Genomic DNA, 27343 nt, shown 5'->3' with positions numbered 1-27343 from the left:
AGGTTTGGCAGCAGTCATTGTTCCTTGTGACAAGTGTTGCTTGGCTGGCTGTGTGTGTACCATAGATGTAAAGTAACAGCATCATTTTTCTACCTGCAGCTTGGTGAAAGGGTTTAATGGGGAATGAGTAATGGGCTGTGTGTTTATGTGTATGGCAACCTTTCCCCTGTATCTCTGGACACGGATGGTGTATCATGGTGCAAAATATAGTATGACACCATTTTGAAAGAGGTACTGTCTTCTCCTTGTGTTGCTAGCAGGTTTCAAAAATGTACAGTGCTACCTCAGGTTAAGTATTTAATTCATTCCGGAGGTCCGTTCTTAACCTGAAACGGTTCTTAACCTGAAGCACCACTTTAGCTAATGTGGCCTCCTGCTGCTGCCATGCCACTGAAGCACAATTTCTGTTCTCATCCTGAAGCAAAGTTCTTAACCCGAGGTGCTATTTCTGGGTTAACGGAGTCTGTAACCTGAAGCGTATGTAACCCGAGATACCACTGTATTATTATTCTTGTGCAGTGTACTAGATGCCGTGTCCTTGCTGGTTTTCAGAATTAAGTTTATGGCCACCTCTGACAACTGTATTTGTGAATCCCTGACCTTCAGGGAAATGGAACATGGACAGGTGGCTAGGTGTTGTTAGCGCCACAGCTTGTCAGTGGTAGCAGTGTGTTTGCCTGCTCCAGATTTTAAATCCTGTCTAAATGCTCCCGAAAGCGAGAACAAAGGGCTTATTTAGTAATGTTTCCTTTGAGGAAATCTGTACAGCAGTGATATTCATCACTAAACATTATAAGCTGGATTGCCAATATTAACTTGACTATTATCTAAATTTTGGGTGCAGTGTGTTCCCTTTCATGAACACGACACTACTAATTAAGAAGGAGAAACTACTTGCTTGGCTGTAGGAATCTTTCCCACAAGACAATAATCAGACTCTTCTGACAAGAGAGCAGCTGTCTCTTGCTTCAAACAAAATGAAATGCTCACTACAAACACATCCTTCCTCAACTTCCTCTTTTATGCACCAGAAATAGCGCTGTGGTAGCAGGAGGCTTGTAAAATATCAATTTATAGAGGAGTGTTACTAGTGTTGCTCTAGGAAGAACTGCAATTCAAATGCATTAAGATTTTTTTTTAATTCCATGCCAGCATACTATTAGAGTAATTGTTGCTGGTCTAACAATTCCTTGGATTATTTGGCTGGTGTCCTTGTCCAGGAAATAAAGAATTAAATTATTAAGCTCTTCCTTTTCATCAGTTTGGCAAGCAGTTACATTAGGATTTGGAAGATGCAGGGATGAATAAAGATTTTACTGTGTGCATTTTTTTTAAACTGTACAGTCTTCACATGTGCTTCTTGCTCGTCTTTCTGCTAACCATTTTAGCAGTTTTGAGGTTATCTGTTCACCTACAAATAATCTGCAGAATAACTGGTCCTTTCAAATTTCCTGAAATCCGTTGATGTTATTTCTAAACTTTCTCATAGGAGAAAGAGAATGTACTGACTGTTACTTTAAATTGGGCAGACCTGAATGAAGGCTAAATTCAAGTGAGTCAAAGAAAACTCCTTCTATGCTTTAATGTAATACAATGCAATCTTCAGTTTCCAAGGAAAGAACTAGTTATTGAAGTCAATTCAACAGTGTTTCAGGTTAGCTGTGAATGTTGACATTGAATTTATAAGATTAGAAAGCCTAGCTGAGAAAGTACACACATTTCTACAAATCAGCTATGTCTAGATTTCCAAATCTGTGTATTTAATATTTCTAATAGAACTAGTTTTGACGTTCCCTATTATTTTGTCAGATTACCTCTTTTTAAAACATGCTCTAAGATCTGAAGCCTCCAAGAACAATTTTGTTTGGGTACAGTCGTACCTTGGTTTTTGAACAGCTTAGTTCTGGAATGTTTTGGCTCCCGAATGCCGCAAACCCAGAAGTGACTGTTCTGGTTTGCGATTTATTTTTGGAAGCCAAATGTCCGACAGGTCTTCCGCAGCCAGTCAGAAGCCATGCTTTGGTTTCTGAATGTTTTGGAAGTCAAATGGACTTCCAGAACAGATTCCATTCGACTTCCAAGGTATTCTGCTCTGGTCAGACCTCACCTGGAGTACTGTGTCCAGTTCTGGGCACCACAGTTCAAGAAGGACACTGACAAACTGGAACGTGTCCAGAGGAGGGCAACCAAAATGGTCAAAGGCCTGGAAACGATGCCTTATGAAGAACGGCTAAGGGAGCTGGAGAAGAGGAGGTTAAGGGGTGATATGATAGCCATGTTCAAATATATAAAAGGATGTCACATAGAGGAGGGAGAAAGGTTGTTTTCTGCTGCTCCAGAGAAGCGGACACGGACAATGGTTCCAAAGTACAAGAAATAAGATTCCACCTAAACATTAGGAAGAACTTCCTGACAGTAAGAGCTGTTTGACAGTGGAATCTGCTGCCCAGGAGTGTGGTGGAGTCTCCTTCTTTGGAGGTCTTTAAGCAGAGGCTTGACAACCATATGTCAGGAGTGCTCTGATGGTGTTTCCTGCTTGGCAGGGGGTTGGACTCGATGGCCCTTGTGGTCTCTTCCAACTCTATGATTCTATGATTCTATGACTGTACTTCCAATTAAGTGCATTGGAAGTTGCCTCAATAGTAAAGATTAAAAGCACAAATAACAAGAATAGAAATAAATTCAGAAACATACTGAGATAATTTCAAAAGCCGTATGAGGACAGTATATTCATTTCAGCCTACCAGAATATTGTCCCCTATTTTTGGAATATAAAAGCATTTTATCTTCCCCAAAATGTGGGTCAGACATTTCATATTCCATCTTCCTAGAAGCAATTGATAGTAGCCAACAAAGCCTCATGTGAATGTCTGCCACCTCTTCTCACGTTCAGCCTTGACGCTGTGACCAGATGCAGACTCTGTGACTTCACCATGAGCCACCTCTGTTCTGCCTGCTCATCCACCCCACCCACCCACTGTTTGACATTGGGCTTGAAGAAAGTTTGCATGTTGCTTTGCAGCGTTTGGGTTTGCCTAATAAAGGTATTGCCCAATATGGATTTTGAAATCTTTATTATGGCCACTTTTGCTTGAGGTGATGCTAAGATTATGATTTTTCAGTGAAATAAATTGCCCAATACTGTTCTTATCGGACTTTATCACTTCACAGCTTCGTGATGGGGTAGTCTGGGAGGACACCATAGAGTGGACTAGAGAGGAAACATGAATCTTTGCTGCTTATCCAACCCTTCCTCTCTAGATCATGCACCAACCGCTTTCATTTCTTTCTGATATACACTATCTTAATCAAAAAGTGAGATCTGTAACAAAACCATGGTTAATTGTTGAGTTGTGTCAGTGAAGGCAACTACAAATGCTATTTCCCATGTAGTGTTAATGGTTTGTTCCACCCAGCATGGCAAGAGGAGGAGATGGAAGCAATTTGAGCAGTGTAGACCAGCATGCTTGCTTGTTCCCAGCAAGACATAGTTTATTTAACTCTGACTTACAGTTATATGTGAACGAGGCCATGGTTGCCCAAATGGCTGTGTTTCTCGTTTTTAGTGCTCTATCAAGTCTGCTGTGATTTATGTTGCAGTGTGTGTGTGTGTGTGTGTGTTTTGTAGTCATTTTCTCTTGAGTTCTTGCCATATTAACATGGTCAGTGTTTCTAGGATATGTGTATATCTAGTTTATCTGTCAACTTTTTATTCTACTCTGTGTCATATGATAAAATAACTGTCCTTCCTGTTGGATAGTCACCATAATTCAGTTAAAATCTTTATTGAAAGCAGATGGTAAAAAAATAAAAATCATTCAGTTATAGCTGGTTCTGTTGTGCCTTTATTTTGTGTAGAGATCATAGAGGATATATGACTCAAGGAGTCTGGACAGTTTCTAATATTTAAACTCTGTGACAGGATGTCTTCCAGGCATTCTCTGTGGCCTATATAAGCAGGATTTCTATGAACAGAAGTATATTCTGCTATTTAGGAGAGTGCATTTCTTATTGAGTGATATTGCACAACTTGTGGTCAGCTTGAATTCCCTGGACTTTTCCAGTGCAAAAATGGTTGCTGGCACTGACTCACAAGAAATGTCAGCTAGATGCATCTGAGGATCTTAATGGGTTTTTTTTTTTTTCCTTATTATGAAAGAGTGATTTTGAAACAATGACTTCCTAATCCTACAGTAGAAAGCTATTGCTTCTTTCTCCTGAAAAGAGGACAAACAAGTGTGGTCCTATTATAACGAACTCTGTTGGAAAGCTACCATTGTGCCATTTGCTGCAAAGTCAAATACAGGAATCTTTTTACACCTTTTTTTTTTTAACCAAACACTTTGTGCTTCAATGGAAAGCTTTGCTATCGGCTGTCTTCTCTACCTGGGTCAGTGCATTTGGTTGATTCTTGATAGACAGAATATTACCATTGTGCTGTTCAGCTGCTAAAGGGTTTATTCTCAACATCAGTGTGCTTTTCTCAGATTTGATATTTTATATGAAAACGAAACTATTTGCACTGTAAAGCAATGGCCAGTGCTTTAATCAAATTTCTGTTGTACAAGATCTTGTGATGAGCAGGATTATTTTTAGGAGAGCAGAGTTTGTAAGGGAGGCAGCATAATACAGTAATCTCTTCATACATGGGTTACATCGATGAAACAATTTAAATTTCTAAACCCTTGAGCAGTAATTTAAAAAACCCCAAAAAACTGTAGCCATATTTTCAACTGAGCAAGAACTGAAGAGACAGCAAGATTGGCAGGCAATCTCAAAATCACATTTGTGATCCTCCAAACATAATTCAAAGAGACTTAACAGTGACCTTGAGTGACTTGATGCTGGTTTGGAGACATCACTCAAACCACAGTTTGGTGGCTCAGATGTCATGACAAACTGGTTTGATGAAACCAGGAAGATGTCTGTTTAGGGACATGAGAGGAAATAAGTGCTTTAGTTTGTGATCGTTTGAATATGTCCAAAGCATCAGGCTGTGAAGCAAAAGCCCTCTATCTGGAATTAAGTTAGCATGTGCTGAATTTTCAAAGTGAACTGCTTCTCTTTGTTACTTGGGTGTAGCAAACAGGGGGGGAGGTTCTATTTTTTATGGAAAGAAAATGTTTCGCAATAACAGTTGTGGATTATTATTTTTTACCAGTTTTTGCTGACCCTCTAATATTTTAAACATAACTGATCGTTGTGGTCATCCACTTATAAAGAAACAATAGGAAGGTTGTTGAGCATAAGTGTGTTCTGAAATAACGTCATATAATCTTCAAAACGTTCACCTTTAAAATGCTGCTTTTTTGTCTTTTTTAGATGGAACAGCTATCAGATGAAGAACTTGATCATGGCGCGGAAGAAGATAGCGATAAAGAAGATCAGGATCTGGACAAGATGTTTGGGGCTTGGCTTGGGGAGTTAGACAAACTCACACAGGTTAAAGTCACTTTATAACACTCTCCTCATTCCACAGTGAAGGAGTATATTGGTATATTGGTCGTTGAGTAGAGTATATTGGTATATTGGTATATGAGCCATATCAGCAGGGAACGGGTAGCATTTGTAATGTCATAATAGTTCCTCGCTGACCGGTAGCAAAGCTGTCTATTGACCTGTCAGATGCACAGCCACTTTTATTGCTGTATAATGCAGTAATATTGCTGTGGTCTAAACCACTGAGCCTCTTGGGCTTGCCGATCAGAAGGTTGGCAGTTCAAATCAGTTCAACAGGGTGAGCTCCTGTTGCTCTGTCCCAGCTTCTGCCAATCTAGGAGTTTGAAAGCACACTAGTGCAATTAGATTAATAGGTACCGCTGTGGCGGGAAGGTAAACGTTTCCGTGCACTTTGGTTTCCGTCACGGTGTTCCGTTGCGCCAGAAGCGGTTTAGTCATGCTGGCTACATGACCCGGAAAGCTGTCTGCAGATAAACGCTGGCTCTCTCGGCCTGAAAGCGAGGTGACCCATAATCACCTTTGACTGGACTTAACTGTCCAGGGGTCCTTTACCTTTACCTTCTTGCCATATGACTAAGGACTTGATGCAAAGATGGTAGGATTATGTGTTTGAAAAGTTTTAATTTGTTTAGGAAATCTGTGATATTAGAACTCTGTTAAGTTCCTTGCTTGCTTCTGATAAATAGCAGAAAGTGAGGCGCATACAAAAAGACAACTAAAACAATTCTTAAAACTAAAATTAAGTTGTTGGGGTTTTTTAAATTGGAATTTATGCATAGAAACATTAATCAGCCTGACTAGTGTTGTTATTTTGCTGAGTTGGTAGTGCAGAGATTTTGTTTTTCTCCATCGTCCATGCCATCTAAAATCGGAACGTCTGCAATTGCTGTATGTAATGATAGCTTTAGCAGAACCCAAGATTTGTAAGCATGCAAACATGCTTATAATTTTACAAGTGCATCCTTAGTTTTGGGCCACTGTCATACATCGAATGTCTATATTCCATGTTCATGCAACTTATTATTATTTATTGGATTTAATACCCAGTCGTCCCCCTAAGGTCCCACGGTGGTTCACAGCAATGTAAAATACAACTTTAAAACTAGTTTGATTACAGTCACAAGAATAGGGTGGGTCCTGAAAATATATACTTCATGTGTCAAAGGCCAGGGTAAAGAGTTGAACAAAAACTGTACAGTGTAGGTGTCGTGTGCACCTTGGTGGGGAGGGAATTCCACAATGTAGGGGCTGACACAGAGAATGCCCTGTCCCAAGGCACCAACACCTAAAGCTTCATAGGGCAGTGGAACGATCAAGAGGGTCCCCCCTGCTGTTCTTAAGCAGAGGTGGTCTCTCAGATATTTGAGGACTAAGTTTGCTATAGTTTTAAACATTAGTGTGAGCACTTATGCCCAGAAACAGACTGGCAACAAATGCACCTGTTTTCAAACTGTTATATGAACACTATACAGGCTAAAATGCCTTACATTGCCACATAAAACTGAAATAGTTAAGGCACACAAACAGTTGTGTATTTGGCAAATACTATGGAGTAGATCTTAGTGCCATCAAATGTTGGTAGCTTTTTTTTTTCTGTTGAACATATGTAAGGGGGGGGGAAACAAGATTTTAAAATAGCACCAATACAAAAGCAATATATTTGCCCATGTTGGACTATGCTGATTTATGTTTTACAATGTCGTAGCTTATTCTGCCTCCAATTTGTTTTATTTAGAGCCTGGATACAGATAAGCCCATGGAGCCAGTGAAAAGATCCCCTCTTCGCCAGGAGACTAATATTGCCAACTTCTCCTATCGCTTTTCAATGTACAATTTAAATGGTAAGATGCATTATTAAATCATTTTCAGCTGGAGGAAGTGGGGAAATACTTAAAACTTAGAATTCTTCTAATAATAGAAAACATTGTGTGTATCAGAATGGGACCTGTTTATAAAAGATACAGTGGTGCCCCGCAAGACGAATGCCTCGCAAGACGAAAAACCCGCAAGACGAAAGGGTTTTCCATTTTTCGAGGCGCTTCGCAAGATGAATTTCCCTATGGGCTTGCTTCGCAAGAAGAAAGCCCGTAGGGAAATCTCCGGGGACCTCTTTTAAATGCTGGCGGTGGGGAGCAAAGCCTTTTCCCCCCCTCCGGCCTTCAGAAGAGGTCCAGGAAGGCCGGCGGGGGCCGAAAGGCTTTGCTCCCCACCGCCAGCATTTTAAAAGCGGTCCGGGATAGCAGGGAAGCGCTTCCCGCTATCCCGGACGGCTTTTGAAGGCAGGCGGGGGGGGGAGCAAAGACTTTCGCCCCCCGCCGGCCTTCAGAAGACCTCTTCTGAAGGCCGGCGGGGGGCAAAAGTCTTTGCTCCCCCCTGCCTGCCTTCCCGGGAGAGCGGAGAAACACAGCGCTTTCTCCACTATCCCGGACGGCTTTTGAAGGCAGGCGGGGGGGAGCAAAGACTTTCGCCCCCCGCTGGCCTTCAGAAGAGGTCCTGGACCTCTTCTGAAGGCCGACGGGGGGCAAAAGTCTTTGCTCCCCCCTGCCTGCCTTCCCAGGAGAATGGAGAAACGCAGCGCTTTCTCCGCTTTCCCGGACGGCTTTTGAAGGCAGGCGGGGGGGAGCAAAGACTTTCGCCCCCCGTCGGCCTTCAGAAGAGGTCCTGGACCTCTTCTGAAGGCTGGCGGGGGGCGAAAGTCTTTGCTCCCCCCGCCTGCCTTCCCGGGGGCTTTAAAATCGCCCCGGGATTTCGCCCCGGGACTTCTCTGCTGTCCGGGGCGATCTTAAAATGCTGGTGGGTGGCAGCGCTGCCGCCCGCCAGCATTTTAAAAAACCCCTGGGACAGCGGAGAAGTCCTCTGCTGTCCCGGGTTTTTTTTTAATGCTGGGGGTGGGAAGAAAAGCCCTTGTCTTCCCCCCCCAGCCTTCAGAAGAGGTCGGGGGACAGACTGTCCCCGGACCTGGTCTGAAGGCGGTTTCCATAGGAACGCATTAATTGATTTTCAATGCATTCCTATGGGAAACCGTGCTTCGCAAGACGAAAAACTCGCAAGACGAAAAAACTTGCGGAACGAATTAATTTCGTCTTGCGAGGCACCACTGTACTTAAAGTGACTTTTAGTGGGCACAAAATCCATTTGGCTCCTCCCCACCCCAAATCTTACTATTGAATGAAGTGTTGGACTTGGAATGGATGAACTTCCAGTAAAGCTGAATGTTGGAAGATTCAGGACAAACAGAAGAAAGGGCTTCCTTACACCCCACACAGTTAAACTCTGGGAGAATTGATGGATGGCTTTGGAAGATGATTGGACAAATTTCTGGAGGAAAAGGCTATCAGTGACTACTAACCATGATGGCTATTTTCTGCCTCCATTGTTGACGGCAACATACCTTTGAATACCAGTTGTTGGGAATTGCAGATGTGGAAAGTGCTGTATTGCTCAGGTTCTACTTTTAAGCTTTCTATAGGCACCCGATTGTCCACTGTGAGAACAGGATGCCTAACTAGATGGGCCTTGGAATCAATTCAACAGGTTCCTCTTGTTTTCTTAAGAAATGCTGACTCTACGGTCCAAACCCTGTTGCAAAATTTATAAAATGCAAATTGTAATGTCACTATAATGAGAGTGACTAGGACAACAAAATGGTACATAAGCTGAAACCTAGCAAGATGTAAATCTAAATACAATTTTGAATTATACATGTCATGTACTACTTTTCTCTTACATTTTAACGATTTAAATGTGTTTATTTATTGCAATTTGTGCTGCTTTTAGGATGTAAATCCTTCCAAGGCAGCTTACAGGAAACATTAAATTATATTTTAAAACCGCAATAAACAATATTAACAGTTTCAATATAGGGCAAGTTAGTGGTAGAATTGAATGTGTTCTAGAGCACACTCTGTTTAAAAGAGCCAGTAGTGAGAATAGACCCTGCTGCTGCCCTATGTGTACACTCTAGAACTGGGGTCCTCCAGAGCCTATGCACATGGCCAATAAGGTCAGTGGAAGTTGTTCACAACTTCTGAAGTGCACCATATTGACTATTCCTGCCCTCAAACATGCCCCCAGAACACAGTGCAGACATCCAGTTTCTATACATACATACATACATACATACATACATACATACAGTGGTACCTCGGGTTAAGTACTTAATTCGTTCCGGAGGTCCGTTCTTAACCTGAAACGGTTCTTAACCTGAAGCACCACTTTAGCTAATGGGGCCTCCTGCTGCCGCCGTGCCGCTGGAGCACGATTTCTGTTCTCATCCTGAAGCAAAGTTCTTAACCTGAGGTACTATTTTTGGGTTAGCGGAGTCTGTAACCTGAAGCGTATGTAACCCGAGGTACCACTGTACATACATACGTCATTTTATTTGTATGCCACCTTTTCATAGTTTAAACCATGCTCAAGGCAGCTTATAACATAAAAAATACATAATTGCAACATAACAAAAGTAAACAATAAAACATTTAGAAATACACAAATAAGTCAATCTGGAAAGGGGAGAAAACTTGAAAATTCCTGCTGTAGACTGACCAAATAAATTAGATATCAGAACAGTGGAATGTTTAACAGAGTATTGTGATAGAATGTGGATCATATTTTTGTCATTCATTGCAGAAGCCTTGAATCAGGGAGAAACCGTGGATCTTGATGCGCTCATGGCAGACCTTTGTTCCATTGAGCAGGAGCTCAGCAGCATCGGGTCACAGTCTGCAAACAGCATGTCAATGAAACGCTTTGCCACAGAAGGAAAAATGGCTCAGAAACCATCTGGTGGTGGACGACTTGCTGCTAAACACAGTAGTATGAAAGGATTGTCCTCTTCGTCATCTAGCCGGGTGACAAAGCCTTCACATGCTATCTTCTCCCTGGATGACATTACGGCACAATTAGAGAAGGCATCTCTGAGTATGGATGAAGCGGCACAGCAACCTATAATGGAAGATAGCAAGCCTATAGTTGCCACCCAGCATAGGAGGACAGCCTCAGCAGGTACTGTGAGTGATGCTGAAGTCCGTTCTATCAGCAATTCCTCCCGTTCCAGCATCACATCTGCAGCCTCCAGTATGGACTCCTTGGACATTGATAAAGTGACAAGACCTCAAGAACTAGATTTGACTCAACAAGGACAGCCAGTTAGTGAGGTACAGTATGATTCATTCTTCACAGTTACTCAGGCTTTAAAAATGCAACTCATTAGCCTGCCTTTTTGTAAAACATGTTTTAATAAACATCATGCATTGGCAAGAATTACTCATTTTAAATATTTCCTAGAGAAAATTGCTACTTTCCTCTCTTTCTTGAACATCTTCCTTTCACGTGCATGTTCTGCAATGAAGTACGAAGCCACTTGTTTAATTGCTCAGAGGTGACAGAGGTGATTCCCTGGGCAAAATGAGTCCTTTTTAAACAGCAATCTTATAGCAGCACTGCAGAAGGACTCAGGAGCGGCGGCGGTTTTGCTCACGATAGACCATTGGGTGAAGCTGCCATCGCAGTCTTGATCGCTGTATCCTACCCTCCAATATCAGAGGAAATAGGATTCCGGATTCCATTTGCTGTTTCACCCATGTCCTGCTTGCAGGCTTCCCAGAAGCACCTGGTTGGCCACTATGGGCTAGACCAAGCAGGCCTTTGGTCTGAACTTGCAGGGCTCTTCTGTTCACAAACCGTCACCTGTCTGATGCTTCTTGAACTTCAGACAATATAGCATTTTTGCTCCATCTCCTGGGGAAGGAGAATCCTAGTAGCTCAGCTCTACTTTACATAAAACATGGCTTGAAGAAAACCTGAGAGCCATCAATATCATCTGTAATTAAAGGGAAAGAGCAAGACAATGACTGACGGGTGAAATGCCATATTTGTTTGTTTCTAATCCGTGAGGCTTTGCAATGAAGCAGTAATATAAGGAAGGATAAAAACCATTGAGAGGAAATGGCTCAATAAAACATCATTCATACCTGCCTAGAACATCCAGTCTCTTGCTTGGTGAGATGGCAATAATATCTGATCCTTAACATTCTCAGTTAATAGTTTGCAAATGAATTTTGTAGCCTTCCATGTGGTCTTTGACAACTCTATGTAATTATGATAGATAAAAGTAATTGACTGAGGGCATTTGCCTAAGGATCAGTCCATTTGAAGATGTTGATACAGGCTAAAAAGAAAAGTATGTATTTAAGAGATTTCAAAACTACCGTTAATATCATGTTCCAGAATTAGTCTGAAATAAATACAGAAAACCACGTTCCGTTAAATTCAGTAGCTGAACATGTTAACTTATCGGCACAGTTGAATTTCTCATGTAACTTTATATAAAGTATTTTGACTTACTCAGAATCTGTCTTCCACTCTTAGATTAGTGATAATTGTCAAGCACTTCACTTGTGTTCTTGTTTAGAAGTCTATAGGGGCAGTGTCTTTTTGAGTGGGGAAAAGCTTCTCCTGTGTACAAAAATTCGAAATTACTCTTTTTCTTTCTCCAGTAACTTGTGGAAATAAAGTAATATGAGAATGTCTTCCATAAGAACCATTTCCAGAGGGATAGCCATGCCTCTGTATGCATGCAGAAACAACATGATCTAATAGCAAGACCACAAATATGACACGAGGCTTCATGTACTAGAGTCCTCTTCATCAGGTGCTAAACTCTAGTTCTTGTCCACAAATAATTATGCCATAATATATTTGTTAGTCTTGCCATAACAATCTGCTGTTTTATTTCTATCGTATATATTCAGTCTTCTTTAAATGACTTCGAGTCATGATGTTAGCCCAGTTTGTTTCTGAGTTTGTCATGGACTGTTGGGAACATACAGCTTACTGAGACTGTTTTGGCAATTTGCTTCGGTAGAATGCGTTTTGAAAATGTTGCTGTTTCGCATTAGATGAAAAGCTGTGTGTGCCAGGCCACCCCCTGCTCAAAGCACGGGGATCTACTTCCATTCAGTACTGTCTTCTTCAATATTGGTGCTTTACAGAATTCCATACAACATCATGTATGAGAAAAATCTTGTTAAGGGCTTTTCAGGACAGGGTTGAGAACCTTCAACTCTTATCAGTCTAGGCCAGCATAGGCAGTGGTCATGGATGATGGGAATTATGACACCACCACCACCACCCAGATTATGTTGGGGCTATAGCTTCCATAGAATCATAGAATCATAGAGTTGGAAGAGACCACAAGGGCCATCGAGTCCAACCCCCTGCCAAGCAGGAAACACCATCAGAGCACTCCACAGTCACTGCTCCAGGAAGACTAGTCAAGAGATTGGTTGTAGCTTCTCAGAACAAATGCTTGATATGTAGAAGGTCTAGATTTGACCCCATCCTCTCCAGGTAGAGCTGAGAAAGACTGCTACCTGAAATTTTGGATATCCACAGCCATAAGTAGATAGTAGTGAAGTAGATGAATCGGTCTAACTTATATCCTGTGATAGAAAAGGCCCCAGGTGAATTTTTTTCATAATTTTGGCTGAGAGAAATACATTATCCTCCATCAAGAACAAAGCTCCCCTGTTTTGCAGGCCTATTTTGCCTATTTTGCTCTCCTCTGCTATTCCCTTTTGTTCTTCCTTTGACTCAGAATTCCTCTTGGCTGTTTCCACTTCGTATCACATGATGCAAAGCTCTATTTTATTCCCACCACTGCAAGGTCCCATTAACTTTTAATTGGTAGAGTTCTCCTGTGCCAAAATCCATGCATGCTGCTGGAAATTAGTCTATGCAGATCTGCTTGCTTTGCATATTTACTCAATTTGCATGCTGCATTTTGAATCGGATGTTTGAGATTTTGCAGAATTTTTTACTTTTGAGCAAGTTGTAGTATGACATCTATTTGTGGGATAGAGATCAGTAGGCAAGGAAGCATAGATAGAGATAATGTCCTGTCCTTTTTGATGATGCATTTGAAAGGCAGGGTCAAGTAATTTTCAGGGATTCAAATTCCATTTTAATCACCAGTGTTGCAAAAAGACAAACAGTCTGGTCTATGAAGAGATCTTCCACTTTGCTATGTTGCTATCAGTGGACTCCAAAAGGCTGGTTTGCAAAAAGGTGTTTCAACCACAGTTGTTAGTTAAAAGTCCTATAGGCACAGGATGAAGTCTGCTTCACAGCATGGTGGTAATTGGCTTGAGAGGAGGCAGTATTCTACCTCTCAAAATACTACATTTTGAATATGCGTGAAGTTTTGAAACTGTCTTCATTATTATTGTTTAGCATCAGCAGTGATTTATTTATTTTGTTAATTTATAATAAACTAGTAGAGAGGAATTTTGATCAGTAACGATCTTGAAATATTAGTTTGGCTCACAGCTTTGTTGGCAGCATAAATATCAGCAGTTTAGCATCTGTTATTTTTGGAACAAAAAGAAAAGAAAAGCTTCATTCTTCTATTGGAACAACTTCAGTGGAAATACTCAAAGTAGCATACCAGTTTGCAATGAGAGTCTTTATATATGCACTAGAAATTTCAAATGAAGGAAGTGTTCATCCTAAATGTGTTGTACATAAGTTCCGTCTCAACATTCCTTTCACATAATATGCTACAGCTATAAAATTACTGGAGGAACTCTTATATGGAGGGAAATTGATTTGAATTTTCCTTCCTACTCTCAAGAACAATACAATCTATTTAAAATGTGTGATTTTGTTCATATGTAGATTATGTGTCCCAAATTAAATATGGCTTCCACTACCATTTTAAAAAATGGTTTATGAAGGATGTTGAAGGCAGGTGTGATCCATTGGTTCCTTTCCCTTTGGGAGTTGGCTCGTGATTTGCTGCTATTTTAAAAAAGTCAAAAACAGTGGTGAGGAAAACTAAAAGGGAGACGTTTTATATAAGACCCACCACACCTCTTGTATTAGTGTGTTGGCCCTTATTTGCAGTTGAGTAGTCAATAGTATATTGCAGAAGATACATATTTGCTTTACGATTTCTTTTTGTTAAATTCTCTTCCACAGCAGGACACTAGGGCAGCTTTAGGAGGGGTGAAACGTTAGAGCCTTCAAAAAATAGCAAATTGCTATTTGATATTCTCCATTATTTTCCTCCACCCCCATTTATATACGGTATATTGGTTCATAGGCCACAGTCACATACTTAATACGAATAAGCCTCTATGAACCCATTTAAATCCCATGGCTTGCACACTTCCCCTTCCTCCCTCTTCCCTTCTGCATGAGCAGGAGGGGAGGACCTCTGTTGAATTTAGTGTTGCTTTCAAAGAATCTCAGTTTAGCTTTGTAAATGAAGCAGGGATCCTAATTTAAAACACAAACAGCACTCTGTTTCTAAACAGGTTAATTCAAGCCATGGGTTATGAAGCTGGCTTATTTAATTAACTATTACCTGTTTAAAATGAATGCCTGGTTTTAGCATTGCATATGAACCTGGCCATAACTTGTGGGAGCAAAAAGGCAGAATGGAATATAGCAATACTCAGTCTGGAAACCACCATGGATGCTGCAGAGATTCCTCCCCCCCCACCCACCCTTATTTATCTGCTCAGAATTGCTCGTTATCAAACTCTCTGTAGCTTGACTTGGTAAACAGTATGTGGTTTGGAGGCAGGCACACCATTATGATGGATATTTCTCAGCTGTTCCATAAGTAGTCAGCAGAATAATTTTAAACAAGTGGTAATCCTTGTGGTGACCTCACAACATTGGTGTTGCTTCAGTTTACCTGGAGAGGACAGGGTGAAAGTGAGGTTCTGTCAATATATTCATCCCCATTCTGGAAAGATGCAGGGACTTCGTTTTCAGGATGGTGTCTCGGTGGCACCGTCCAACCACATCACAGGTACTGCTTTAACCAATTACTTCCACAACATACCTAGAAACTAACAGTTCTTCTCAAAACAGAAATTGCATATGGAGCATTCTGTGACCGTCAGCTGTAGTAAAATATAAATCGCATAAGAGCAAATCTATTTATTATTTTAAAATTTGTGTCCCATATATCTATATAAAGGTAAAGGGACCCCTAACCATTAGGTCCAGTCGTGGCTGACTCTGGGGTTGTGGCGCTCATCTCGTTTTATTGGCCAAGGGAGCCGGCGTACAGCTTCCCGGTCATGTGGCCAGCATGACTAAGCCGCTTCAGGCGAACCAGAGCAGCGCACGGAAATGCCATTTAGCTTCCTGCTGGAGCGGTACCTATTGACCTACTTGCACTTTGACGTGCTTTCGAACTGCTAGGTTGGCAGGAGCAGGGACCGAGCAACGGGAGCTCACCCCATCGCGGGGATTCGAACCGCCAACCTTCTGATTGGCGAGTCCTAGGCTCTGTGGTTTAACCCACAGCGCCACCCGTGTCCCTTATAGGTATATCTATATAATGGCACCCAAATCAGATAAAAACAATATAAAACAAACCTTTAAAAGAAAAGCGGTATTTGAAACAAGCTGGTAAAAAGTGGACCACTCCAGCTAAAAAAATTCACCTGCAGCAGCAGGTGGAAAACCTGTCTAAAGAAAAAGAGCTTTATCCAATATCAGAAAGTCACCAGAAGGTGATTTTCTGATGTCAGATAACTTATTTTTATTTAGGCAGGTCTTACTCAGAAAGGAGTTACAAAACTAATGTTTGTGTGTTTGGGGTAAGCTATTAATTGTTTGCATTTGCTTTTTCTACAAAGCTAGCCAGCTTACAAATAATGGAGCTGACAAATGCATCTAAAAGCTAACATGGCTATAAACAATTTAGAATCTGCTGCAGAAGTAGTGAAACACAGTAAAAACATAGAGAAGCTGTAGTTTAAAATATTTGCAAATTAAGTGATACATTCTGATTTTTGATGATGCATTTCTGTTGTAGCCTAATACCAAACAAATTCTTCAACACAGCATTAGAACCCTATGTTCTTTACACTCAGACCTAAATATTTTAATTGAAATTCCCATGTCCATTCCAATGCTATATACACATTTACTCAGAAATAAGTCTCACTGGCTGTGAAGGGACTTACTCCCATTTGGTCTGTAGAATTGCCAACATTTTATCTTAAAACTTGAAAGGCGTTGTAAAAGATAGCACCAGCTTACACCAGTGAGATAATAGTTTTCTCCACAATTTGACTACTCTCCTGTGGGTATCAGTCTGTCTCGAGACAATGGAAGCGTTCTCTATTGGAGACTTACAGTGCCTGCTGTGGCTGTTTTACAGACCAATATGGGAGAGGTGTGTTTTATTGCAGCTGGGTCAATTGAGGGCATCTGATTTTACTGGGACAGGTACACCGTGGCATTTCTTCTCTCTGTGGTCCTCCCAGCAGTAATTTCTCCTCTGCTCACTGCTGTGGATACACGACCTGACGGTTTCCAGCCAGTGTGTTCATCTGCAAGGGATTCCTACAAGGCAGGGTTTCTGTTTCCAGTCTTCATGTCACATTTGCAAACATCTTTATAACAAGTTGGTCTGCCAACTAATCTGTCTCCATATAGAATGTAACTGCAAACTTGTTTATTAGTAAAGCTGTTCAGCAGGAGAAAATACATGCTTATTTTCTCTGAAATGGCTAATCTCACAGGGTCTGCAAAGCTGCTCAGTGTTCAATATATTTTAATTCATATTGCCGCTCCTTCCGCCTGTCCCGCATGGTAATAAATAGTTCCTTCCACCACCCCTTTCTCCTTTGCCCTTCCCCATCCTTTTCCTCTGACATTTTCACAGCATATTGTTTCTGTGGAACATTCCAGCAAGCAAGCCAGACGTCGCATTGACTTTTCTGAAGAAGAGGCTGAATTGGCTCCTGTAAGTTCTTAGTTGGGGTCCTTACCTATGTGTCTGTGTGTGTTAGTTTCCTCAGTGTACAACGTATGAGAAAATTTTCACTGCTGATTCCATTACAAGTTGCATTTACAAAGCAGCAGTGTGGAATTTGCAACATTCTACATCCATTTTCAGAATTGCATCATGCTGATTCTTTTTATATATTTGATAAATGTATGCCCTTCCTCATCAAAATTAAACTTGAAAACGAAAAAGAATAAACATTAAAACATTCAAATTTGAGCAGCAAAATAAAGTCACAAACAGCATGAAACCAGCAGGCAACATTAAAAATAAATGTAAATCCTAGACAGCAGTAGGTAAAACATTAAAACTACAGAGGCAGCAGTGAAACAAGGAACTGAACTAAAAGGCCTGGACAAATGAAAACTGGCCCCTAAAACTTCAAAGAGTTAGGTACTGAGCACATAGGTTTAGAGAGAGCATCCACACCCGAGGCGCTGCTCCTGAAAAAGGCTTGGGTCTTCTGGTGCCTGACATCAGTAGATGGGACACTTTGAGAAGGGGTCTAGATCGGGCTTCCTCAAACTCAGCCCTCCAGATGTTTTTGGCCTACAACTCCCATGATCCCTAGCTAGCAGGACTAGTGGTCAGGGATGATGGGAATTGTAGTCTCAAAACATCTGGAGGGCCGAGGTTGAGGAAGCCTGGTCTAGATGGGAAAGTTCATATTGGTGTAAGCAGTGCTTGAGAAAATCTATAAACCCCCATAAGGTTTCAGGGTACAGTAATACTAGGACTTCTAATCTCAGTTAAATCAACCACACTGATGGTGTGAATCAGAACTACTGTACTGTTCTGGTTAAAAAATCTATAGAAACTTAGTACAGTGGTGCCCCGCAAGACGAAAAACTCGCTAGACTAAAGAGTTTTCCGACTTTTGAGGTGCTTCGCAAGACGAATTTGCCTATGGGCTTGCTTCGCGAGACGAAACGTCTTGTGAGTTCTTGCGAGTTTTTTTCCTCCCCCCCCCTTTTTCTAAGCCGCTAATAGCTGCTAATAGCGCTAAGCCGCTAATAGCCGTGCTTCGCAAGACGAAAAAACCGCAAGACGAGGAGACTCGCAGAACGAATTAATTTCGTCTTGCGAGGCACCACTGTACAATATTTTTGTCTTAGAATCAAATACATGGGACAAATTTGGGCAATAATATCTGAGCCTAATAATTGCTTGAACTTACAAAAAAAACACACCTTTAAAGCTCTGAGTTATATCCCTATCTGCTCTGCGCGAATGTTTTGTAATGCAGGACTAAATAAAAGAATTGTGTCTTCATTAATTATCAATTGCACAATATTGCCACCTGCTGCCTAGAATAGGTATAAAATTTATTATCTAAATTTACTGCCTCTATAAATGACTAGAATGCCTACACACACACACACACAAACACACTCTGGTTGCATACTAAGATAGAAAGAGATATATGTTTTGGAAAACCTTATTCTCAGCTAGACCAGTGCTTTTTGGATCATCACTCTTGCTGTTGACTATTATGCAATACTTTGATGGTTATACGGTAGTTTTACAGTTGCATGTAGAAGGAACTTCTTCATAGAAAAGAAAAGCACGTTCTGTTTCAGTATCATCAGAGATACGATAAGAGAATCTCATGGTAGCATAATCTTTTGCATGCCCACTTATGGTTGGGATGGGAAAGCAGGTTGCTAACTGCTATAGCAACGTTGTATACCACTTTGAGAATATATGGGTTGAGGGGCGATTCTAAAATGTAATAAATAATTTCAAACTGGATTTGGAAATTTCTGAATTACACTTGTAACTGTGAAAACTAGAAACTTGCCTTAAGCTATAAGAAGTTGTTCTGTCTTGTGAGTAGGTATTTGCAATTTTATAGAAAGGCTACCTCTTATTGTTAAGTATAAGAGGCTCTGCGTTTTTAATCTGAATTCTGTACCTGTGTTCAGCAACATAATGCACCAGCTACACATACTTAAAATATCATTTGAACCCTTCGACTGAATTTGCTAAGTTCAATAGGCTTTGAGAGTTTTAAACTTAATTTTAACATCTCTGTTGTTCTAGTAGGAAGCCTTACCTTTTAAGGTATATTTTGTTTTCTTGTATTAAAAAATAATTTGGAATATTATAGTAACACATATGCGGCTTACATGCCAAAATAGTTTCCAAGTGGTTTACATAAAACCTTGCTTCATAGATTTCCAGGTGTCCATGTATGAATTCCTTTTTGAATGGGGTTCCAGGTCCCCCCAAAAAAGATTATGCAAGAAGACTCTTGTCTCATAGGTGATTATTTTTCTGTGTATTAGAATATCATTCGGTAACATCAACAAAAGGAGAATCCATGTGAAGCAGGGATTCATTGGCCGGGGTATCCATAGTAAAAAAATGCTGCATGGCGGTTGGCTGGCATTTCTGTGTGCTTTGTAAATGGATAAAATCTATTGTAACAGGATGCTGCTTCTGATAGGACATTGGCAGTCCACACTTTTTATTTATTTATTTATTTATTTAATCAATCAAATCAATCCGTTCGTTGCTTTATCTTGCCCAAAGTAACCTGAAGCAACTTTAAACCAAGCAACCAATACTATAGCATTTGTCTAAAGTAATTTGCTCTTCGGGGTAGCAATTTCTAATGAGAATATTTAATTTCAGCACTTGACACCAAGCCACAACCCAGTTTAATATGAGCTATACATAGCGCAAAACAAGCTGGCTTCAATGATTTCTGGCTTGCTTAAGCTAACATATTTGACCACAGTTGCTGGTAGAAATACTGTAAGCTGTGATTTTAAGTTGAAGTGAATCCTTCTAAACGCCTCCCATCTATGTATGCAGGCTAAACATCCAAAACTCATTTGTGATGCACATTGCACTAAGCTATGGTTTAGTGTGGCTTGTAAAAACAACTATTGCCACTCTCACGTTGTTTTTCTCCTCATTTCTCTGTCCTTCCTCCCCTCTTGCAATGCTGTAGCTGAATGGGACCCAGAAACCTAGTGCTAATTGCAGTGGTCTGTGCAGGTGCCTGCCAGTTCTTCAGATATCCTCACCTTTTTCTTTGTGAAGAAGGGACTGTCTTGTTCTAGCCATTCCACGGGTGGATCTACACAGAGGGAGGGGGGACATGCTATAAATAAGTCAGAAATTAGATCGTTATAACAAATAAACAACAACAACAACAATCTTTATTATGGTCCAGAGACCCAACAAGTCATTACAAAGCAATACACAATTCATACAGCCTACCTCCAGGTTAAACAAGCATTTTGTTCAGAATATAGGGATCATTGGTTCTTGCAACCACTGATAAAAACTTTGCCACCGCTAATGTTCTAGCATTTGTCCGGTCTTCCAATAGGAACCTGACATAGTGAGCCTCTGATTTTCCCGGGAAAGGTACCAGCAAGGGTAGTATCAGTTCAGCCCTGGCTTGCTCATATTTTGCACAGTGCAACAAAATATGTTTTATGGAATCGATGTCTTGAGCACACGGGCAAAGTCTGTCCTGGTAGGGAACTCCTCTCAACCTGCCATTCAACACTGCAGAAGGAAAGACGTTTAGTCTGGCTTTGGTGAAAAGCCTTTGATAGTTTGGTACTGTCACGTTTTTAATGTAAGATGTTAACATCCCCATATTGTACTCCTACTGCCAGTGAACTACAGACTGCGTGTGATCGACAGATAAACAAAAAACCTACGGAAAAGCACATATAAATTTTTCCTTCCCTCTGGCACCATCTGGTGTTGCATGTTTATAGCGCATTCAGATCGTTGTTTCTTTCCTAATGTAGCTGAGTCTCAGGTTTCTAGAAGAGCACAGAACACCAGAACTCACTCTATCCAAAACTTCTTAGCATAGTTAAGAAACCAAATGAAGCCAGAGGTGGTGATATGATTAACAATAGCAAAATCAGAGACTGCACATGATTGAAAAATCACCCTCAAAGTCCTGCAGTGAATATTATGATTTTAAACAGTTGTAAGACACCTTGAATGGTGCATGGTCGCTAAAAGAGTGAGTGAGTTAGAATTTTAAATAAAATAGACTTTAGCCTTTGCTCTGTTCTGTGAATCAAAATAGTTTGACTAGGTTTATGAAACAGATTTATTTTGTGTGCTCAAACCTCATCTAGGCTTAGCTCAGTGTGTGCCCAGCAGCTACAGATAAGGTTTACATAACAACCACCTAAATCTGTGATTTAACTGCACTGACAAAAAACTGCAGCTATGATGGGATCAAAGGATTGTGAGGATGAACCCTAGAATCATAGAATCATAGAGTTGGAAGAGACCACAAGGGCCATCGAGTCCAACCCCCTGCCAAGCAGGAAACACCATCAGAGCACTCCTGACATATGGTTGTCAAGCCTCTGCTTAAAGACCTCCAAAGAAGGAGACTCCACCACACTCCTTGGCAGCAAATTCCACTGTCAAACAGCTCTTACTGTCAGGAAGTTCTTCCTAATGTTTAGGTGGAATCTTCTTTCTTGTAGTTTGGATCCATTGCTCCGTGTCCGCTTCTCTGGAGCAGCAGAAAACAACCTTTCTCCCTCCTCTATGTGACATCCTTTTATATATTTGAGGATGTCACATAGAGGAGGGAGAAAGGTTGTTTTCTGCTGCTCCAGAGAAGCGGACACGGAGCAATGGCTCCAAACTACAAGAAAGAAGATTCCACCTAAACATTAGGAAGAACTTCCTAACCCTGTGTATCTATTGCATTCAGTCACCTTTTAAAGAAGAGGAACATCTCAGTCGGTTCTAGGTGAATCCTACCATACAGCAGGGACAACCCAAAGACTTGGAAGAGGTTTCCATAATAGTGTGGCATAATAAAGGTGAAAACAGTAAAAAATGGGTGGTGCCTGTAGTCCATTACCACAAAAGTCATTGCTTACTGACCTGTTCTTTCTTTAATAAACCTTCGAACGACCAAAGTGTTTTCATGGCTTGCTTTGTTGTAATGCGCCAGTCAGTTGATAATTTTGGTATGTTGAGAAGCACCTGGCAAATGTGTGAAAATGTGTCGCTTTTATATTATTATTAAGCAGCTTTGAATGCGAGAGGACGTTTTCAGCCTGTATTAATATTCTTAATTGGTCGAACAGGATGCACTGATATCAAGAAGTAGTCTACTTGCATAATAGTTAATTCTGTAATACTTTTGTAGAATTGCTAACAAGTAGGGCACGCAAAATGAGAATTGGCCACGGATTAAAAAAAAGGGAGTTTTGCAAACATGCAAAAAGTATATATCCTGATCACTCGCTTGCCTATTTGCCGCTTAAAATACACCTGGAACTATTATTGAAGTGCTTCTGATGTAAAGAGGAAAAGTTGCACCTGTCTGCTGCTAATCATACACTATAAAATTACTGTACTGACTTTCTTTTTGACTTAATTTCTTTCTTTCTTTCTTTTCTTTTCTGCACAAGCATTCCTATTTGGACAGGGAAACCTCCCTTCTTCTGAGAAACATTGCAGGAAAGCCTTCTCATTTGCTGACCAAGGTGATACTACTATTTCCCACCTGCATGTGACCATTTCCTGGTAGATAGAATGGCATTCATAGAATGGCATTCCTGGTTGATGTTTGTGTGTGTGAATTTGGACTTTGCTTCCAGTAGCTTGTGGTGGTTGAGAGAATGACTTTTCCTCTGGTTGGAGCAGAGGCCCTTCGTTTTTAAATGCCTTTGGATGTGGAAGGCTGGAATTATTCAGATGTCCTTTCCTTAAATCAGCCTATTACAAACATTTCAAAGGATGCCCTAAGGAGCAGTAGGGCATGTTAAGATGCTCATTGTCCATGTTGCCAAAAATCAGTTGAAATTGAAAATTTAAGAAAACATCAAAAATATCAAATTCATGTTGTGATACAATAAAGAACCTGTTTACTTTTGATTTCTCTCTCCCCATAATAACCTTGGAAAGAGCCTTTCTAGTAGCTGACCTCGTCATATTCGATGGGTTCCCTCCACTCCCGAAATTTACAACATGCACTATTTCCATCCTCAGAATAAAATTACTGAAATTAGTACATTTCAGTATAAACTGTTTGCTCCAGTTATGTGCGTCTTTCTAAACCCAGTTTTTGAATCTTTCAAAAAAAAATTTTTTTTGGCGGTGTGGCAAATTAAGGTTTAAAAGGCAGGGAACATGACTGAGAGCCACAAGGTAGGAAGTGAACCCAGGCTCCACCCCCTAAAATGTTTTCTATCATTAGCTCTTCATTCTTCTGAAAACCAAATTCACAATTGCAACAGAAAATTGTTTCTTAATTAAAGCCATAAATATACTGTAAACCTCCCTGTGGATAACTCAGTCAGTAGAGCATGAAACTCTAAATCTCTGGGTTGTGGGTTCAAGCCCCATGTTGGGCAAAAGACTGGTTGAACTAGATGACCATGGTTGTGCCTTCCAACTCTACAGTTCAGTGATTCTGTGATCCTTGGATGAAGGGTGGTATATCAAGTTAGTAAATAATAATAAACCAGATGTTATCCAGATTCCATACAAAACTTGTATGTTGAAACTTGTATGGCACATAACCTTCAACTACTGTAGGTTTCTAACAATTGGTTTAAGAAAATGCAAATAAGGCACTGTCATGCTTCTAACTCATTTCCCCATTCTTCATTTCTTTTGTAAATTATTATTACAGTAGAAAACCATAATTCCTCAGCTGCTCCTGATTCCTGTTTATCAACAGGTGAAGGCTGCTTATGGAAGCATGATTAAAATCAATTAAGCAGCAAAGCTATAAATAAAATCGTGATTGATTAGATGAAAAACATTTTATTTTAATTCTTCTAGAGCAGCCTTTGACAACCTTAAGTCTACAGATGTTGTCTGGCTACAACCCAACTTGACCATTGGCCATGCTAGCTGAGTATGGTGGGGTTTGTAATCCAACAGCATATAGGAACCTACGACTTGGGAAAGCTGTTCTAGAGAGAAAAGGGCACCACTTCCCTCAGTGAGGGAAAGTTTTTGATAGGATGTGAGTGATTACTGTTGGTGACTACATAAAGTTTTGTCGATACTTGCTAGAAAGATAGAAAAACTAAATTGTAGAGAGATTTAGTAATGAATTTGCAAAGCGGCATACTCAAAATAACTTGAAGCAATTGGGGGAAAAGAGAAACTCAGTATCTGTGCTGCTTCTTTGATGCTTTCAAATTGAAAGACCTAGTTCAGATGTCATGGGAAACCATAATTTCCTGCCACGTGAACAAGCCATAGCCTAATAATAATAATAATAATAATAAATTTTATTTATATCCCGCCCTCCCCAGCCGAAGCCGGGCTCAGGGCGGCTAACAACACTAAAACAGTACAACATTATAAAACATTATAAAAATGGATTAAAATGAATTAAAATCAAAATTGATGGCAACCATAAACTAAAGTTTTGTAGAGATTGCCAGAGGAGGGAGTCAGGCTGCGCCCTGACCAAAGGCCAGGTGGAACAGCTCTGTCTTGCAGGCCCTGCGGAAAGATGTCAAGTCCTGCAGGGCCCTTGTCTCTTGTGAGAGAGCGTTCCACCAGGTTGGAGCCGCAGCCGAAAAAGCCCTGGCTCTAGTTGAGGCCAGCCTAACCTCTCTGTGGCTTGGGACCTTCAAGATGTTTTTATTTGAAGATCGTAAGTTCCTCTGTGGGGCATACCAGGAGAGGCGGTCCCGTAGGTACGAGGGCCCTAGGCCGTATAGGGCTTTGAAGGTTAAAACCAGCACCTTAAACCTGATCCTGTACTCCACCGGGAGCCAGTGCAGCTGGTATAGCACCGGATGAATGTGATCTCTAAGCGAAGACCCCGTAAGGAGTCTCGCTGCAGCATTTTGCACCCGCTGGAGTTTCTGGGTCAGTCTCAAGGGCAGCCCCACGTAGAGCGAGTTACAATAATCCAGTCTGGAGGTGACCGTCGCGTGGATCACAGTGGCTAGGTCGGGGCGTGAGAGGTAAGGAGCCAACTGCTTAGCTTGGCGGAGATGAAAGAATGCCGCCTTTGTTATAGCTGCAATCTGCGCCTCCATAGAGAGGGAGGTATCGAAGATTACACCCAAACTCTTAACGGACGGTGCTGGCACTAATTGCACCCCCGCAAGAGATGGGAGTTGCCCCCTCAGCCCCCCGTCGTCCCGTCCCAGCCAGAGGACCTCTGTCTTCGAAGGATTTAACTTCAGCCGGCTCCCACGTAACCATCCAGCCACAGCCTCCAAGCATCTGATCAGTGTGTCTGGGGCAGAGTCCGGGTGGCCGTCCATCAACAGATAGAGTTGGGTGTCATCAGCATACTGATGGCAGCCCAGCCCAAAACTCCGGACAAGCTGGGCGAGGGGGCGCATAAAGATGTTAAAAAGCATTGGGGAGAGTATTGCACCCTGGGGCACGCCACACACCAAGGAGTGGCGGGATGACAATTCCCCCCCAAGCGCCACCCTCTGTCCCCGACCGGAGAGAAACGAGCGCAGCCATTGAAGGACTGTGCCCTGGATCCCCACGTCGGCAAGGCGGTGGTCCAGGAGTTCGTGATCGACCATGTCGAAGGCTGCTGACAGGTCTAGAAGAATCAGCAGCCCCGACCCACCTCGATCCAGCTGCCTGCGGAGGTCATCTGTTAGGGCGACCAGAGCCGTCTCAGTCCCATGACCAGCGCGGAAGCCGGACTGGAATGGATCCAGAGCCGATGTTTCATCCAGAAACCTACCAAGCTGTTCAGCAACCGCTCTCTCAATCACCTTACCCAGGAATGGAAGATTCGAAACCGGGCGGTAATTGGATAGATCTAAGGGATCTAATGATGTTTTCTTTAAGAGCGGGCGCACCACTGCCTCCTTCAGTTCCCCTGGGAATGTCCCGGTGCCAAGGGACAGATTGATGATATCCCCCAGGGGGGGCCGCACCTCGTCTGGACACGCCTAACACACTCTTCTCTTGTCTTTCATAGGAGTAGGAAGTTGGCAGCTTCTGTTCCCATTTTAAAAATAAAGACAGTTCTCTGTGACATCCCAACTGTGGTTCGCAAGAACCAGTTGGGATGAAACTTCCCCATTTTCAGATCTCTTCCCCATTCTCATTATCCGTAGTTTAAACAAATTGCAGTTCCCTGCATTTGGACAAGAAACTATAGTTGGATTAAAAACAGGAAGTGAAAGTTTTCAGTGTTCTCCTGGCACTCAAAAGGAAGAGGACAAGTACCCAAGGCTTGCTGTATCTTTATTTACAAATGAGAAAACCATAATTTCCCACTGCTTCTGGAAACCGGCCAAAGTGAGCTTGCAACTCGTTGCAAATTAGCATTGCAAATTAGCACAGAAAACCAAGAAGCGGAAACCACAAATCTATAAATTTTGTTTATGTTTGATATACTCTCTGTGATGGAGACAAGTCCCAGCCATTTGATCTTGCTGGCTAGATGGCAGTTCCAGCAGCGTGGTTTAATCAGTTCTGGTTAGATATGCTATCATCTTACCACAATAGGCAAGAGGTTGGCTGTGACATTCTCCAAGAGCCACAGCTCCCAAATAGCCTTAGAGGTATAGCACCACATAAGACCATGTTACGGTAATCTATTCTAGAGGGCACAAAAGCATGAATGATCCATTCCCAACAGGACTCAACTAATGTAGAGTTGCTAAAAGATAGTCCTGATCATGGCCACTGCCTGTTTTAAGGCGACTCTTTAGACTGCTCAGAAGCTAATCCATTTCACCAGAGCACCTGGCTTCTCCATCAACATTGCATTCTTAAAATTTAGCTTTTGCTTGCAAACAAGCTATAGATAACATTAGCATTCGTGTTACTGCTTATTCGCACCACCCTTCCAAATTCAGTCTCTGAATTTGCTGCTGTTTGCAATCGCAATTTCAATGTGTAACTAAAGCCAAATTTGTTTGGAATATATTAAACCGTAGGGTGAAGAATGATAAGTATTGACAAAATAGTCTTAAAATCTGATGTGTTAATGCTTTATAGTGGAACGAATAGTTTTTCCTGGAGTAATGAAAACTACCCTTAGGAAATACAGTTCCTGCCCTGGTATATCAACAGATTTAGTACAACATCCTAGGCTAGCTTAGATGT

At 41.4% G+C, this 27343-nt stretch overlaps 1 protein-coding gene across 5 annotated transcripts in view; it reads left to right on the top strand.

The window, feature by feature from the left end:
- RAPH1 (Ras association (RalGDS/AF-6) and pleckstrin homology domains 1) overlaps window positions 1-27343 on the top strand; it is an 82964-nt gene that overhangs the window by 34933 nt on the left and 20688 nt on the right. For 2 of the 5 annotated variants that reach the window (XM_081856773.1, XM_081856777.1), the window contains exons 2-6: window positions 5323-5442; window positions 7196-7301; window positions 10090-10616; window positions 17153-17233; window positions 22696-22770. In XM_081856773.1, the coding sequence (XP_081712899.1) occupies window positions 5323-5442; window positions 7196-7301; window positions 10090-10616; window positions 17153-17233; window positions 22696-22770 (909 nt within the window). The remainder of the gene's footprint in view (window positions 1-5322; window positions 5443-7195; window positions 7302-10089; window positions 10617-17152; window positions 17234-22695; window positions 22771-27343) is intronic. The other 3 variants (XM_081856775.1, XM_081856774.1, XM_081856776.1) reach the window with 3 other exon arrangements.

Source organism: Podarcis erhardii (assembly GCF_964252035.2).
Source record: "Podarcis erhardii genome assembly, chromosome: 1".
NCBI lineage: Eukaryota > Metazoa > Chordata > Lepidosauria > Squamata > Lacertidae > Podarcis > Podarcis erhardii.
This window is presented reverse-complemented; position numbering and strand designations above follow the sequence as displayed.